Here is a 17,687-nt window from a genome sequence, read left to right on the forward strand (position 1 = left end):
AGGCCTCCTGTCTGCCAGCTTTCCTCAAGGGCCATGTGAGGAAAGAGTCCTCTGCCGTGCTCAACAGAATACAGAAGATCGAGCAGGCACTGAAAGAGCAGCCCGGCAGAGGCCTCCCCCAGTTACCAAGTAGCTGTTACAGTGTTGACAAAGGGAGAAAAAAGTCTGTGAGTACTGTGGAGGGACTGAGTGAAACCCTAAGTGATAGCAAAGGAGGGAGTGTTAGTTTGGGGAGTGAACCAGAAACACCTACTGAGGCTGAGAAAAGCAGTAAGACAAAACAGGGGGTTACTGCAAACTCGGCTGTCCCTAAACTGCTCCTTGAAAGCCCGTCTAACACCGCGGTGAATCCCGTCCCTAAGCCCAAACGCACCTTTGAATATGAAGCAGACAAAAACCACAAAAGTAAACCAAGCAATGGCCTACCTCCATCTCCTACACCTGCTGCTCCTCCTCCCCTCCCGTCCACCCCTGCACCCCCCGTTACCAGAAGGCAGAAGAAAGAGTCGCGCTTTCACAGAAAATCCCAAAATAGGTAAAATTCAAGGAAATGTCTTGTGCTCAGTCTTCAAATAAATAAATGTGCTGGGTTTGTTTAGTAACAATATTTTAAATTCTTCCTCTAATGCAGTGCTTCTCACCTGAGAAATGCTAGGAATTCTGTGCAAGACAAGTATTTCTTCTGCTGAACTGCACTGATGGGATGCATTGGTACAGTACCTTTACATGGCGACAGTTTTGGAGTTGTCCAACCTGCATTCCTCAATCCATGGAAGAGGCTCTAGGTCATGTGTGCTAAAGATTCTCTCGCTCATTTTGGCACATAAGCCCTTGAGATTTTTAATGGAGCATAATTTCACTATCGTCTTGTGGCGGGACCGTAGCAGATCTATGATAGTTCTGTGTGCCTCTTCACTGCAAAACATACCTGCAGAGGGTTTGTGTTTCCAAAGCTTGTTACTGCAGTGGTTATGTCAGTTTTATGCAATGTTGGTGATTTTATTTAATTCAGTGCTTAGAAATGTTGTCCTAAGTTACTATCAATAGCTGTAGAGGATTAATGCTGAGAAAACTGTGTTTTAGCACAGAAAGGCCTTTATATCCTTCCTGAGTTAATGATGAGCGGAGTATACAGCTACGTTTCCACAGCAGTCTGTGGAGCTTGACTTGTTTTAATTACCTGATTCCTCCTGAGTTTTGGACATGGTAAAACTCATTTTGCTCACCGCTTAGAAAATTGTAGGCATAGTTGTTGCTAAGCATTCAAAGTATGGCATTTTTAACAAGTTCACCTATCTGTGCATGTGTACAATACACATACACACTCTTTGATAGTTAATGATGAGCTTTGCAAATAATTGCTAAACGGCATCTCAAGTGCACACCATCAATTCAGTATCTGGTGCTTGATGTTGGCTCAATTAATTCAAAGTTCATGTCAGCACAACCTGACCTGAAGTATGCTGGGGCAGGAAAAAGAGAAGGAGGAGCCTTCCGATTCTGTTTTTTACTTTCAAGAGACACCTGCTTCTGAAACGGATCAAACAGCTCTGCTGATGTGCGTTATTTCTCTGAGAAAGGTGGAGGAGGGAGGAGGAAATGTGGAAAGCCAAGCTCTGATTAGCAGTGCTTATCTTTGAGTTATGGCAATAATCTCAGTTAGAGGAAGTAAATTTAGTTTTTAACAAGAGTTTGTGAAAGCTGACCTCATTTCATTCAGCATAGCATTTCCAATGTACAGAAGGCAACCGATAATGTTTAAATGTTCTGCTATAAATGATGGCCTTTATTGGAAAACTAAGGAGCAAGTGGTAAAATGGTGTGTGTGGTGGGTGGCAGAGACGAATGAATAACTGGAGGTAATTCTTGCAGAGAATCACTGTGTGACCTATGGCTAAGTGATCCAAGTCAGTCTCCAGGTACACACGCTGAGTTTGAGAGCGTACAAGTCACCTAAGAACCACAGTATTCTGTTACAATGAGTTTGTGAGGTGGTTTTGAAACTTCTTTCAGAAGAGGTACAATTCATGCTTGCACCTGCTATTCTGTGGGTTCAGTCTCCCGTCACAGCAGAGTCAGACAACAGCATGGTTCAGCAATGGAGCTCAGTCCTGGGTGGGGCTAGGAGGTATGAGCCAAAAAAAAAGCAATATTTATCAATTTAAGTTGTGATTAGTGGAGTATAAATTGTAGGATTTACAGAGTTATGACGTGTACCTGATGATTCTTGCAAATCAGTTTGACATTGTAAAGGGTAGGTTTCCATTTGTTTGTAACATCTTTACCCTAGTGTAATTTAGCAATTTCTCTGGACTTACCTCTGATTAACGATCATCTAAGTAAGTTTAAATCAACCTCCCAAGATCACAGGTTTGCCAGCTGACTTCAAGGCTCGCTGGAAGTACTTTATAAAATCTTAACTTTGTTGTCTTTGCTACTGTCCTTCCTTTAGTTACGGTAAGGAGAATTCCAGCATTTACAAAGAGTTTGAGACCATACAAGTCATCTAAGAATGACAGTATTTTGTTAATATTAGTTACTGAAATCTAAGCCTGTAAACTGTTCTCTTTTTGAGAACAGACATAATGCATTATGTCTACAGCGCGTAGCTGTGTGTTTCAGATTGAACATACATGTGGTTTGCACTCACTTGGACTGTAATGAGAATGGACTGTGGATATTTATTCCTCTAATATTTTGGTTGAACACACTGTTTTCTTTGCGGTGGCTAATTCATCATTATAGTAAAATGGAGGAAGTCTCTCATTTGCCTGCTAGTATAGATCCAGTCTGTATTCAGAGGACCTGGTGCCCATGGTAGCTTTTACCTTTCGGATTGATGTGAGTGGATGTTCCCTAGCAGTTGAAGATCCTCTGGCACAGACACAGCGCAGGAGAGGAGTGTCACGGGATAGGCTTGGGACACATGGACCACAGCTGAGTGCTGGTCCACAAAACCATTCCCGTGGCCCTATGCGGTGTCACTGCATCATGGTGTTCCCTTGAAACCTGTAAGAGTTGGATATTTAACTACTTTCGAAAGTCTCATTTCATACACAAGTATGTCTTCAGTGCCTAAGCATCTTTTATCACTGCGAGCAGGTGTGGAGGAGCGGATGTCTGGATCTGAAATGCACGGCTTGTTTCTGCCACAATCCTGATGTACGTACATGGACGTGGATATTCCTAAGATTAGGGAAAGGAGAGAGAGGAGGCTCCTAAGCCTGCCCCAGACCAGCAGACAAATAGGAAATACTCTTGTCAAATGCAGTATTTGTACAATAGTCACTGTATTGCCTGTAGGGATACTCTTGAGCCAATTAATAGGCTGAACTATATCTCACGAGACTCTGCCACCGCCATACGGATATGCTGTCAACATATGTTTCACTGCAGCTGGAGAGAAGAGGAAAGGGGTTGATGGCAGGGTGATTTTGGGTATCAATGAGTGAAGTATGGGCATCAGCACAGCCTCTGTAAGCATTATAGCACCCCGGGATTTACACTCTGACCCGAGCCCATTTCATCCTCAGCACTAAATCAATCAAATGAATGCTAGCCCCTGTACAGCTGGCAATGCAAACCATGCACCTCCCGCTTCAGTGTAGGTATTGTCTCAGAGAACAAGTGCTGGGCAAAGTGGAGAATGGGGAGGTGTTGGGCTCCTCTTCCCCTAGAGCTGCTCAGCAGCACTGGGGCAGGCATGGGAGAGGCAGTGAATCACCCCTCCTTCAAGTACCCGGGTGGGAGACAAGTTGTATGGGTTCATGTGACCCAGCTGCCCCTCACCTTCCTGCCAGAGAGCCTGAACCTTCAGGCCCCCAGCCATCAGCCCAGGTTGCTCATCCACCCCAGAGAGCCTTAATTTCCTCAATGCTTTGTCCTTTGCTGACGGTGCTTGACAGAGAGTATACAAGGGCAATGGCTGACTTTCACGTGGGTCTGCCTTTGGCATTTGTACGCTGACCTTTATGTAGGAATGTATCTGAAGGGTCCAGACATGTGAATGTTTTCAAATGAAGGGCTATGTCTCTCAGAGCAACCAGTTGGAGGAATGCTTTCCAGAGAAATGTCTTTCTTGAGAAGACAGGACCACATGTTTTTGGGGGCCCTGTCAAGAGCAAAGCAATTTCTAACCTGAGGGCTGTGCTGCTAACTTACTCTGTAACTTTTGACTCACATTCTTTATTGGTATTTTCTCCCTGTCCACATAATTGAAATAATAATACTTCCAGCCTCATAAAAGTGTGACAGATTGCTATACTAAATACTGCTGTGAGCACAGGACTTGAGGTCCTCTAAAAGTTAGTCCTTAAAGCATGATATGTGATTATTTTTTTTTTGTTCTTTTTATACATATTTCTTAGAAAACAAATGCTCAGCTAAATGTTTGAGACATTTTGCATTCTAGTTAGTAATTACTTCTTGTTTTAAACTTTAGAAAATCCTTTGAGTTTGAGGATGCGTCAAGTCTGCAATCCCTGTACCCTCCCTCCCCAACTGAAAATGGGACTGAGAGCCAGCATAAATTTGGATCCAAGAGCACTTTAGAAGAAAATGCCTATGAAGACATTGTAGGTAAGAACCTGTTGCGGCACATGGGCACACAGTGGGATGTAGAGCAGTTGTGGGTCGACCGTGTATTGTTGAACATGTGCCCTGTGCAAGAACATTCAGTGCTGTCAGTAAATAGAGATTAAATGGAGGGTAAATGGGTTTGATGCATCACTGCAAACATAACTCAGTCTGCATGCAGGAGGTCTTGATTCCTTTGGGCTTCATTGGGTGGCATTGGAAACGGACTGTTTGATCAGCTTTTCGCTATGCTTTTCAAGAACCAAATCATTCTTTTTATCAAGGCCTTGGCTTGAAGCCTTGAGTGGTGTGAAAATGTAAAGAACTGAACTTGAGATAGTGTTTACAGAACTATCCAATAGCAAGATTAACCTCACAGGTCCTTGTGTGGTCAGCTTTCAGGACTGTCCCAAAGCAGTTGTTTGTAGCACCATTCCTGGTCTCGGCTAAGTCCCAGTTGCTGGTTAAAGAAAAATTAATTTCCTTTAGCTATAGAGGCATCAGGAATGCGCAACCAAAACATTGTTTTGATTAAGCTTCACAAGAAAAACATGTTTCTTTTGGTCTTAGAAGGAAATGTATGGCCTATGCATACATTCTTTTAACATCAAAAAAGTTGTTATAATTACCGAAAATTGGGCAGCCCTTCAGAGCACAGATTTTCCACACAAGTGATGAATATCTGCATTGTTTTTAACTCTTTCAGTGTTGTATTATTACAACAGACACAAATGGTACTTCATTTTACTTTGGACAATGAATCTTTATCTACTGAAAACTGGAGGGCTACCAAGATATTCAGGCCCTAGAGCAGACTTCCTCTGAAGAGACACTGACAAGCTGGGCTTGTTTAGTCTGCTGAAAAGGAGGACCAGAGGCACTCTAATACTGCTTACAAATGTTTGAAGGGCAAACAAAGACGACAGAACAAAACTCTTCTTGGTCATATCAGTTAATACAGCAAGGAACAGTGGCCACAACTTGGAGCTTGGGGCTCTTTCTCCTTAATGAGGGCCAGGCAGCTGTAAGAGCAAATGGCTCTTGCTTGGACAGGGCAAATGGAGTTGTGTGACATCAAATTAAACATTCTCAATCTACAATGCAACACACTTGTCAGCCTCAGAGAAAACAGGAATTTAGTCTTTCTGTTTTCAACTGTACTCTCCCTCTATAGCATTAAAAAAAAAAAAAAAAGCTTTCAGAACACACAAAAATGATGCTGTTCAGTGTCTGCTGATAAAAATGAGAGCTTATGTAGATACTAAAAAGCTTTTTCTGTGGAGAATGTCCTTATATGATCATTAGCCTTCTCCGTGAACAGTCAGACCCCCGTGCAATTTGCACTTGAAAATGTATTGTGCATTAATTACAGTGCTCATCTTTGCTCGGGACCTGTCAACGTGCTGCCAGATGTCAGGTAGTAATGCTTCTTTTCCTTGCTTTGGTTTGTTAAATATTAAAATCAGATGTACAGGACTGGTAAGAAGCTTTCTTCAAATGAGAAGAAATCTCAGGTTCAGTAAAACAAAATCAAATTGGGCTCTTCCAACTCATGGGAAGTATAAACCAGCTCCCTGCAGATTATAATTTGGGCATTTTGGCAGGGTAGTGGGAAGAGAATGCAAAACTTCAGATTTGTGGACAAACAGAGAACTTCATTGTTTTGTACTACTTTTTAACAACTTCTTTCCAAAGCACCTCATTCAGTGCAGGCAGTGTGGGGGGAATACCAAATCACTATAATTCTTATAAACTGTCAAGCGTGATTAAAGACAAGCCAAAGTAGTTTGATCTCTGGCTTTTAAGAAACTATCATAGTTTTGTATAACACATCTGCATAATTTATACCAGTAGTGCTAGACCCCAGTCTCTTAAGTAGCACTTTTGTACTCCTGCAAACCAGGTGTCCATAAGGGTGAGTTTATTTTATAGATTTACATCTGCTTCAAAGATATAAAGGACTCTGTCGCTGCTGCTTTGGGTTTTCTTTGCAAACAGTTGTCCTAAAGGTGGTAGTGGGTTTTTCATCTACAGCTGGTTGAATCTCCTGCCTCCCTTGAAAGCTTGTAGGTAATTAAAACATTGTCACAGTAGTAATACACTTAATAAAGTCCCCTCCCACCCTATTCCCTGTAGAATTAAAACTTTTAATGCAAGTAAGTGTTAAAACACAAGAAAAAAAGGCTGTGAATCCTGAGCAATGCTCCAAGCACTCTACTGTGAAACAGAATCATAAAAAAAATAATTCAGGTTGGAAGGGACTCTGGAGTCAGCTGGTCCAACCTCTGCTCAAAGCAGGGCTAGTTTCAAAGTCAGATCAGGTTGCTCAGGGCTATGTCTGGTTGAGTTTTCAAAATATCTTAGGAGGGGGGTTCCACTGCCTCTTTGTGCAGCCTGCTCCATAGCTTAACCTCCACTGTGAAGAATTTTTTCTTGGTATCACTGTGAAGGAATTTTTCTTCCTATCCAGTCAGAATTCTCCTTGTTGCTATTTGTGACCATTGTCTTTCATCTTTTCACTGCGTCTGCCTCTGCCTTTTCAGTACCCCCCTTCTAGGTAGTGGAAGGCAGCAGTTAAGTTCCCCACAGACTCCTCTAAGCTAAACAGTCCTGGTTCTCTCAGCCTTTTCTCGCTTACATCATATGCTCCGGCCCCAACCATCTTAGCAGCCTTGCTCTAGACTATCTCCAGTCTCTCTGGTACTGTGAACACCCCAGAAGCAGCCTTGCACGGGCCAAGGAGAGAGCCATTACCACTTCCCATGACTCTTGCTAATGCAGCCTGCTAATGCAGGCTAATGCAGGCCACACTCTTGCTAATGCAGGCAAGGTGGGGTTGGCCTTCCTTGCCACAGGCACACACTGTTGCTTTACGTTCAGTTTGCTGCCCATTGGGACCCTCAGCCTTTTGTTTGCAGAGTGGCTCCCTAACCAGTTGGCCTCAGCGTGCTGCAGGGTTATTCTGACCCACGGGTGGGACCGTATTTGTCTTTCCTAAACTTCCCAACGTTCCTGTTGAGATGTTCCTTCAGCTTGCTGAGGTCCCTCGGACGGCAGCCCAGCTCTCCTGTCTGTCACTGCATCCCCCAGCCTGGTGCCCCTCAGCAGGATGTTTCTCCCTCACTGGAAAGCAGAGGAGAGCTATGGAGAAGTAGTGAATTATCCATCAGAGGCTTACTTCTTATAAGCATATTTAATGTTAGATATCACAAGATACGGTGTGGGGTACTAAGTGTTCTCAGTCAGACTAGTACAATGATCAAAATACAGCTTCTAAGCATGTAAGTGCTAGGACTAGTCATTCGTTTGAGGTTACTACATGACCTCCTCATTTGATGCACATGCACACTAAGCCTTTGCCTTTCTCCTGGTGCCCTTACACTGTTCCCTTCATTAATGACCAGGACAGTGATGAACTTCTATGGCTAGTTTATGTTATTTTGAGAACTGACTTTAAAAAAAAAAAGAAAAAAGTTTTAAGGTACATTAAAACCGAAAATGATTGTGCTTTGAAATCCAGTGATGTTATGAACCAGACACTGTTTAATTTTGTAATATTTTTGTACTGTATAATAGATGAAATATCTGCGTGTAAAGTTCAAGGCAGATATTGGATTGGAACATAATGATCCATTCTGCATTAATCAAGAAGCAGTTGTATAAAGGGGTGTACATTCCTAATATTAATCAGAGCTGTAGTCCATGTGCAAGGAACCATGTGGACTTCATTCATCTTCTGTACTAGCACTCACAGGAATGTGGCAGTCATAGTAAACTTAACATTGTTTTGCTTCTTGTGGTTTTGAATGAGTCTTTAATCAGACCAAAATTGATGTGGCTTTATGAATCCAGTTGAGGAAACCATGCTTGGCTTTGTGCACATTCAAGAAACTATCATAGTATTAAGAGATGTCTGAGTCAGTTGCTTCTGCTGTGTTTGTGGACAACAGTATTTCCTGTCATATGTACCATACGGTTTCAGTTTTCCAGTCTGTTCCCCTAAATGCAGTTGAGATATTTGAATGTTGTTATTTAACCTCTGGTGTCTCTGAGGGATTTTTCACCTGACATCTAGAAGAAAGCACTTGTTATCATCACCAAAAAAAGGTGAACAAGTAAAGTGAAGGCAAAGTTAAGGGCAAAATATTAAGTTTAACTTGAGAAAATCTAGTAAAACAAGTAAATTATAGTTCGTGTTTGTAAGAGAAATTGATCTCACAATTCAGAAATTAAATATAGTGGAAGAAATCTTTGACAATGCAAGCTTTCTTACTCTGTTTGTAACTCCTCAGAGTGCTGGATGCAGTAGAACAGGTTGAGATTTTTCTAAGAGGACATTACATAGATGTGCAGGAGACACATTGCTCAGCTTGGCTGTGTGTGTTGCATTGTAGATTGAGAATGTTTAATTTGAAGTCACACAACTCCATTTGCCCTGTCCAAGCAAGAGCCATTTGCTCTTACAGCTGCCTGGCCCTCATTAAAAACATATTTTTTTCCAAGAAGAATGATAGTGATTAAAATGCTTTTGCTTCCTGAAGATCTGTGATTAACAGGGTTTCTTTCTTCTCTGCTGTTTTTGAAGTCATAGGTGGACTATTCCACATACAGCCCAGGATTATGAGTATCAGGTTATTCGTCTTCTAACAGGTTTAGTCTCATGCAATAAGAAGAGCACTTTGTGTAAGAATGGGTTTATTTCAGCCGCGTATATTAGTGCAGAGAGGTCTTGCCCCAGTAAGGTTCCCATTCTGCCTGACTGGCTCACATGCAAGACTGATGCCTGCTCACTAAATTGCAGTGGTCCACTCTTAGAACTCCGTTAACTAACATGAAAGATAACGCTAATGAATAACCTCTTTTAGAGTCCCCAGGTGGAATTAGGCAGTACTTTTTTCTGGGACAAGACTGGCTTGACGTTGTGGCCAGAGCTCTTTTGAGTGCTCACCGTGCTGGGTTGCAGTGGACAAACCCATACTCTGTCTGGCTTGGACACTTACATTGGCGTGTGCCCAGCAGTTTGGGGTGACATTAGCCCTTCCTCTGTGTTGGTTGGCAGGCTTCCTGCCAGACCTTTTTCCAGTGCATAGATCTGCTGGAATCTCCAGGGCTGAAATAGATCTTTCAAAGTGAGGAGGAAGATAAGTGTCTGCTCCTGCCCTGAGGAAGTCTTGGTGTTTCAGTGGCAGCAGAGTCCCTAGGAACACAAAGTCTGGGGACACCAGCATGTGCGTACCAGTTACACGTAGCCAGGCCTGGTCTATGCCAGAAGTCAGGTGGTATGCCAAAGGCATGGTAGGTGTCAGTGCCAAAACTTAGAGCTGCTTGCTAGCAGGTCCCAGTGCTGTGTAGATCACTGGCCATGTGTCTCTCCTTTAATCTTGCAGTTGGTATAGTCAGCAGCATGGGGCTCCTTTGTTCTTACTGTTCAGTAAATACAGGTATTTTTAAACTGACATTTTGGGATATACTGTGGAAGATGGAGTCCATCAAATACTCACTGTCTGAGTCTCAAGGAGACTCCAGCAGCTGGAATGTGAACCTGGGCAGATGGATTAGCTGTTAAAGAGGGGCATGTAACCTGGGCAAGAGAATGATAGTCAAAAGTATATGGTTCAGGCAACTGGCACGAATTCCTGTGAAAAAAATCTTTCCTCCAGGCAATGCCACAATTATGCAAAGTTAAAAGTTGAAATGTTGTTATTTTAAAGATGAGATTCAGCAGTTGAGTTCTGGTTCTAAAAGAGCACAGGCCTTTGGATTTGGGGTGTTGATACTGTCTGTGATGGCAGAGGCCAGCTTGAAAGCTTGCCTCGGAACTCAGTTCTGTCTTCTCATTTCTCCATAACTCCACATCACAGTTTCTTAGTGGTGTATTGAGGAGACTAGAGTCAGTCACACATTCTTGATGGGGATAGACTTCTTCCCAGCTCAGAAATAAATGTTCAGAGGCAGAGCTTGGGTTCAGGCCCATCTCTGGTTGTATTTATGTTTGTTGAGAAGTATTTGATGAAGCTAGTCAGAATGCTCTTCTGCAGTCTGTGAAGCGCTCAGCCAGCAGAGTCACATCATTTCAGATCAGCTTGAAATAAAAGGTGATAGTTAAATTGTGTGGGAAATCTGTCTGGAGGGGGAAAAGTGAGAAAAGGAGGCAAACTGCAGAACTGAGACAGTTAAGGAGAAGCAGCTGCTGACAGCTACTGTGCTTGCTTTGACAGCTAGAGCTGAAGCAGTCTAGGAAGTAAAACAATGCCCCAGAAACATTGTTGTGGGGTCTCTAAAACCAGGATGAATTTCTGAATGGGATCTTGCTGGTGGGCTCCTGTTGGGACCGTCCTGCAATCCATGGTCCCAGTGGCAGCTGGCCCTCCTGGACAGGGTTTCTTATGCACCCTTCTGCTCTTTGGGCCTGTTCAGTGTCACATTTAGGAGATTTTGGGCCCTTTCAATAGCTGGATGCTTCTTTTGACAAATATTTTTTGCACCTTAAGATGAGTTAGACTGATGATAGCCACTTAATAACTGTGCTCCTGGAGGTGTATAATTGAACCTTGTTACAATTGACACCCAAGGTGACTGAAAAGTGAAACAGTGTAGTTACACACAATTGTTTAGCTGTTTTCCTCGGTCAAGTTGAGTATCTCACTTCAGTTTGGGGAAAATCAGCTTCTTGTTTACTTCTGCACTATAACAGGACAACTAGCTGTGGGTTTGCATGGGCCTTTTCACAGTCAGAGAGTTGAGAGAAAAATAAATGATTATAAAGCCTCAAACCAGTCAGATTGGTACCAGCCCGATTTTACTTTTTTTTGAGTAAAATCATATCCACATAAGGCTTGTATATAGGTTTCAGGTAATCACTCGAGGAGCAAAATGTCCTTTTGGTGTAGCCATCTCTCCTTGAAATTAATGAGGGCCAGGTTGTTGTACTTGGGTAAGTATAGTCTTTTCCAGAGAGATGAGAACAGATGAATCTGGGTCTCTCAGCTATTTCCCAGCACATCAGGACTCATAAGAGAGGAGATGGAGCAATATGTCTCAAATCAGCATTACTAAGTGGAGTGTCAGGGCAGCCTAACCCATGTGGGTGCCTGAGCAGTTAAAATAGGCAGGTGTGGACCTATAAGCAAGATCCTGAGCGTGGAGAGAATGGCAGTGGCTTAACCTTCCCTGTGGAGTCCGGAACAGCCTGTCACTCCCTTTATCCCTCCTGGTAAGGGACCTTGACTCTCCTGAACTGATGAGTTGTTTGGATTTCTGATGTAAATTGGACATAGTGCATGTCATGTAACAAATGGGATGATTTAGCTGTTTTACTGAATCCTCCATTGCGTGTGCCAAGAGCTGCAGAAATGATGACTGAGGTCCAGTTGGAAGACGTTCCAGCTTGACATTGCTTTCAAATTAGAACATTTGCAAAGTTCTTCCAGTAAACGTGGAAAAAGGTTAGAAAGACAGCGAGCTGATCTTTCCAGTAAAATCCCATCATCACATGCCACATTATTGCCTGTCATGCTTTCATATTGCGTTATTGTCTGTCATATTATCTTCTCACATCAAAAGGGTTGTACTGGGAGAAACTGGAATTGCTGGGCTGCTGTGAAGCTGAAGCAAACTTGGAGAGATTGTGCGTCTGCCAGCAGTGCTGTGCTAGTTGCTTCTCTGAAAACATTTTGAGTGTTTAGTCAGACCCTTGCCAGGATGTCTCTGGATAGTGATTAGTCAAAGACAGAGCCAGGGTTGATACAAAATGATGGTGCAGGCAGTGATCAGGGAAATGTATGTTTGAGTCTTCTTCCATGCCCCTAGTCTGCCTCTCACAGCCTAATAAGCACGTGAGTTTTTGGAAAGTGTAATTGCGGCAATTTTAATAGTAGACAGTGTAGGGTAATGGCAGCCAGGGCACATTAAATCAAATAGTATGCATATGGGTCTGTCAAAGAAAGGCCAAATACTCTAGCTGTCTGATCCTATTGATGATCAGGTTGCTCCTTTGTTGCTACTTTGGGATACATGGATTTCAGTTATTTTTAATAATCATCTCATGCTTTATTTAGATCCCCATTTTTCTCTGTGGAATCTGTCTCACAGCTATACCATCCACTAAAGCTTCTTTTGACAGTTGTGTCAGCTTTATTGCCTGGTTTTCTAGTCAATCTTGCAGGTTACTAAAACAGAGGGTAAAATGACCATGAGGCTGCTCCCCCAAATCATAGTTTAAATTCACAGAGACCGTGTTGAAGTCAGCAGGGTTAAATCTCTGAAGTGCAAGCAGTTTAGGCATGCTGATGCTGTACTGTGCTAACTCCTGCTTATCAGATGTTTTCATGCACATGATTTTGGACTGAATGTTAAATGGCTGATTTTGGGGGGTGAAATTTCTTATTCATTTATCAGCCATGCTTATTCTTCTCCATCTAATGCTTCATTATGATTACAACACTAAGCTCTTGCAGTCCCCGCAGAGATAGCAGGGAGCTGAAAGTATCTGCATTGTTTCTTCTTATTGCAAGGTAAAGCAAACCAGGGAAAGTTCAGGAAGCACAGGCTGTTGCCTACAAACTCCAAGGACCAGGGCTTGAAAGGCCGGTGGCATTTTAGAGTTGTCACTCTGCATGTTGCAGGTGCTCTGCTACTTTGCTGAGAACATGGTACTGAGGTGATACGCTGGATGGTAGCATTATAAGCAGGGAATGGTCTGTAGCAGTACTGTTCAGCAATAGCTTTTCAAAGCAGCTATAATGTGTCTTAGTTGTAATTTGATATCGAAATAATTCCTCTTTCTACAGATTCCTGGGGTAAATTCCCCAGCTGAGATGCATAGTGTCAGCTTCTCTGATGTTGAAAGAGCTCATCTATGCACTGAAGATCTATGCTCAGACACTTTATGAGAGTGTGGAGATTTTGTGGTTTTCATCCATTTGATCTGAACATGCTTGTAAACATGCCAGTGGCTGAGTTTTTCTCCAGCACTGTCGGTATGAATCTGTGTTTGTGTAATTTTATGAATAAAATGAGTAATGCATATGCAGAACACACCTGGATTCTCACCGTTGAGCAGTTCTTTGGACTTAAGTGCCCAGAGATGCTGGGGAGCTGCAAGTCTGCACAGTGCATGAATCCCATGCTGTTCCCTCATGCAGTGCTTGCACTCAGATGTTCATTCACATTGCTTCCTCTTCAACAGCAGCAAAAGCAGAATCCCCCAACCACCCTTCTCTACTTGCCTCTTCCTTGCCCAGTTGTATTTTATCTTTATCTTTTGCGAGGGCTTGTGTGCACCAAATGTGTGTGAGCTGGATGAATTGGGCTATATCTAGAGCTGAACAGAGGTCATGGGCAGAGGGCAAAAAAAGGTAGTGCAAGAATTCGTAGGTGCCATCAGAGGGATATGTGTGGAAAGGCGTTGATATTACACCTTCTATCTGTTGTTACAGAAACACTGCAAAAGTTTCAGGTGCCACAAGCACCAGAGGTTCTTGCAGACTGCTTACTTGGGTACTTCTACTTGTCTGTTACTCAGTTCTCCTTCTGCCTATCTGAGCCTCTTTTCCTGCCCATTTATTGCCACTGTTTCCAGTTCCTTGCCTCTGGAGGTATATGCTGCTTTTTCACAAGTCTCTCCTGGGATTGCGGATGAAGCTTTCATCTCCCAGTTCATTATAGCGTAAAATACATTAATTGCCCTATATTTTGTGCACATGCTGTATTATGCAGGAAATACAAACTTTGACATTTGTGAGGTGCTAACTCTGCCTAACTCAGCTGTACAGCTCAGGGGCCTGGGCTTTCTATGTGGCCAGCAAGGAAGGCAATAGGCTCTTAACTTGGGCATTCAGCATCACCCTCTGGAGACTGTAACTCCCAAGTAAACAGCCCTTTCCTTTACTGTATACCTACTGTTCGATTCTTCTCGCTTCCTGGCAGTGAAAGGCGGGAGTTACAATCAGTATTCAGTGAATCACTTCATTCCTCTGATAATTATTTCTCCCATCTAGAAAGAAGGGATGCATTTACACGCTTTCTGCCATTTATAGAGAAGTGTCTGCCTGCATTTTTTTCCCCCTCAGCCTTACTTTTCGCTCCTTTCTCAGCATGAGACAGGCTTGCTGAGTCTGCCTCTGCTTCCCATTTGCCACGTGTGAGAGGCTGAGTGGAGGAACATTGTGTGCTGCTTCAGGACTCGGTGGGGCTGACTCGCAGAACATCACGGAGTAAGAAATTGCAACCGCTGGAGGAAACTTATCGATGCTTAAGCTCAAGGCACTGCATTCCTCGGGACTTTTCTAAAGATCACTGGTTATTTTATCTTTTTTTTTTTTCTTTCCTCTATGGACCAATCATTAAATTGCTTGTGAGGTCTTCTGAAGATAAATGTCGTGTAGATAAATGTCCTGTGTTAACTCAGCAGTTCGGTACGTAGAATTCAAGAGAATGGGAAACTTGAAAAAAATTCTTGTAAAGGGAACTGATCCGGAAGCAGGAATGATGATTAGAGACAGTATTTGCCAAAGGCTTGCTATTTTGTGTGACCATATGCGTTCTGGGGGTCTGATTCAGCTTCCTTTGAAGTCAGTAATAGTCTGCTGTGGTCTTGTGTGGCAGTTGGATCAGCCTCATTAAGACAAGCCTGTTCTCTATACTGCATAATGTTTCTCCTTTTGGCTTACGATAGAGACATCCATATGGAAGGAACAAGGATGTTTCCTTGCTCTGTCATTGAATTGTGTTTTCCTTTTGCATCAAATCCAACTGAATGCAAAAGCACTGCGCAGCTTGCAAATTGTGAACGTTCCTTGCCTAGGTCTTGGGGCTAGAGAAGTCATGGTGTTGAGGGGAAATGCAGAGATCAAAGCCGCAAACCTCTCAGCCAGCCCAGCTGTATGGAAACTTTCTTCATTTTTGTGCTGCAGCAACAGCAGCAGCCACCCCTGCAGCCCTTCCCCAGAGCCTCCCTCCAGTGTGGGACCTGCAGCTGCTGGTGGCCGTCAGCTCCCAGGTCTTTATCCATGGAAGGGAGTCATGGTGCAGGTGATAGGTTAAATGCTGCTCTGAGGCAGCTCAGGGTACCCTCACACGTCTTTTTAGCTTGCTTGTCATATTGGGTTTCTTATCACTTGTTCTTCCTACTCTTGGCACACAGAAACCAAGCTGGCCGGGGTGCCTAGTGCTCCTTTTGTGTGTCTGGTTTTGGTCTTATCCACCAGGGAGAGCCTATATACTAAAAAATGGTGGTTGTCTAAGATTTGAAAATTACTGAAGACCTAGACAAATAAATTTTCTCTTTTGGTTCGCTGGCTGAACCAAATACTGGGTTCAAATGCCAAATCAGCAAAACCAGGTTATTTCAGATTGCTCAGACTATCTCATTATCAGAGATTCGGTGAGGAAGTTTATTCTTTAAAAAAACAAACAAACAACAAAAAAGAATAGTCGAGGCATATTTGTTCTCAAGACGTAATTTCAAAATGAAAAAAATCCCATTCTGAAATAATTTGATTTTTGAGAAAAATTAAAGAAACAAGTGTGCTTGAACAGCAATCCAGTCATCTGAAGAAAGACTCCCAGCTCTAGGGAAAGGGTTAAAATCCCTGTTGTGTCTCCACTGACCTCCACATTACACTGAAGAGGAATTTGGCCCGAGCTTTCTTTTGGTAGAGAATCTGAGTCAGAAAAGCAGCCTCTGCTCATGGTTCCTTGCTCCTCCCTCTACTCTCATCCAAGACTTCTCTGGGCCTGTTTCTATACTTAATATTTTAGGTCGACATTAGTAATGTTGAGTTTAACTGGGTTCAAGCAATTCTGTTTTACATTGTGTCTTGGAAAGAGAATCACCCTAAAACTTTTAAGTGCTTTACATTTTAAAAAAAGGTTTCTTTTCAACTGATAGGCTTGTTTCTTCTCAGAAGTTTGGATACTATGCAGACTAATGTAATAACATTTTTTTTCACAAGGAAGCATATGTTTAAGCACTCTCTAATGTATCTGGGTATTTTGAAATCTGTTAATCCATTCTAAAACACTTGCTTGACCTATACTTGACTTGGGCTTACAAGAAATTTTATTATGCTAGTACAGTCCAGTTAGCTGTGAGTAAGCAGCAGCATTTTGTGTAAGCAGCAGCATTTTGTGAAGCTGACCATTTATTGTTGTTATGATTATCATATCTAGAGCTCTAGAGTTTACAAGTAACAGAATTAGTGTGCAATATCCATTTATTTTTCTTCCTACAGAAGGAATCAATTAATTTCATAGTCCTCCCAGAACATTTGTTGCTTTAAATCTTTGTAGCAATATTTGTTGCTTAAGATTTATCCTGTTCATTGCACTAATTAAAAGGTCTTTCTTCTAAGTACCCTATGCACCCGAAGGTGTTCTCTCCATGCAGCGTGCGGATTGACTACAACGATAGTGCAGCCTCTAGAATCGGATTCCCTCTGGATGAAATAATAAGCTGTGATTGCCAATTCAAATATTCTTCAAGAGCAGCAGTTATTCAGGCTTCTAATTAAAACAAAGCTAAAACATTCACTCTTGTGCTTATATTTAACTAGAAATCTTAGTATGATGCACTACCAAAGCAAAACTGTATTTTTACTTGTATTCTGATTATGTGCACTTGCTAAGCAAAAGCTCTTATTGCTATAATTGATGAATCAAGCAGTCTCACGCTTCCAGGCTTAACAATAAAGTAGAATGTACAAACTACTTTTTCTTTTGTACAATGAGGAAATGTAATATTCTGTCCAGAGCAAAAAAAACTGGTAATCAAGTGAACAGGGTATTAATCCAGGCCTTGCTCTCATTCAAAATACCTCTGTCTCAACTGTTACTCTGTAAAAGCAGTGATTATTTTCTGTAATGGTGTGAATAATAACCATGCTACAGCTTTTTGTTTTCAGTTCTTAATTGATAGAGTATGTAGTACAATCTGAATTTCTTATATTTGATCGCTTGTATTGCGATGTATATTGTACTAAAACCATGAGTTTTAGAGTAATCTTTAGAAATAAAACCAAAAGGAAGTTGGTTCAAAAGCTTTGAACTTCCTGCACGTTTCAAATTTCTGCAAATTCAAGTCTTGAATTTGAGTATATCACTTTTTTGGGGAT

General features: G+C 42.3%; 1 protein-coding gene across 3 annotated transcripts in view; it reads left to right on the top strand.

Moving 5' to 3' along the window:
• The window catches only part of DENND2B (DENN domain containing 2B), a 181,042-nt gene that overhangs the window by 105,425 nt on the left and 57,930 nt on the right, over positions 1-17,687 (top strand). For all 3 annotated transcript variants that reach the window (XM_063332623.1, XM_063332624.1, XM_063332626.1), the window contains one exon: positions 4,442-4,578. In XM_063332623.1, the coding sequence (XP_063188693.1) occupies positions 4,442-4,578 (137 nt within the window). The remainder of the gene's footprint in view (positions 1-4,441; positions 4,579-17,687) is intronic.

This window comes from Chroicocephalus ridibundus, chromosome 4 (genome assembly GCF_963924245.1).
Source record: "Chroicocephalus ridibundus chromosome 4, bChrRid1.1, whole genome shotgun sequence".
Lineage (NCBI taxonomy): Eukaryota > Metazoa > Chordata > Aves > Charadriiformes > Laridae > Chroicocephalus > Chroicocephalus ridibundus.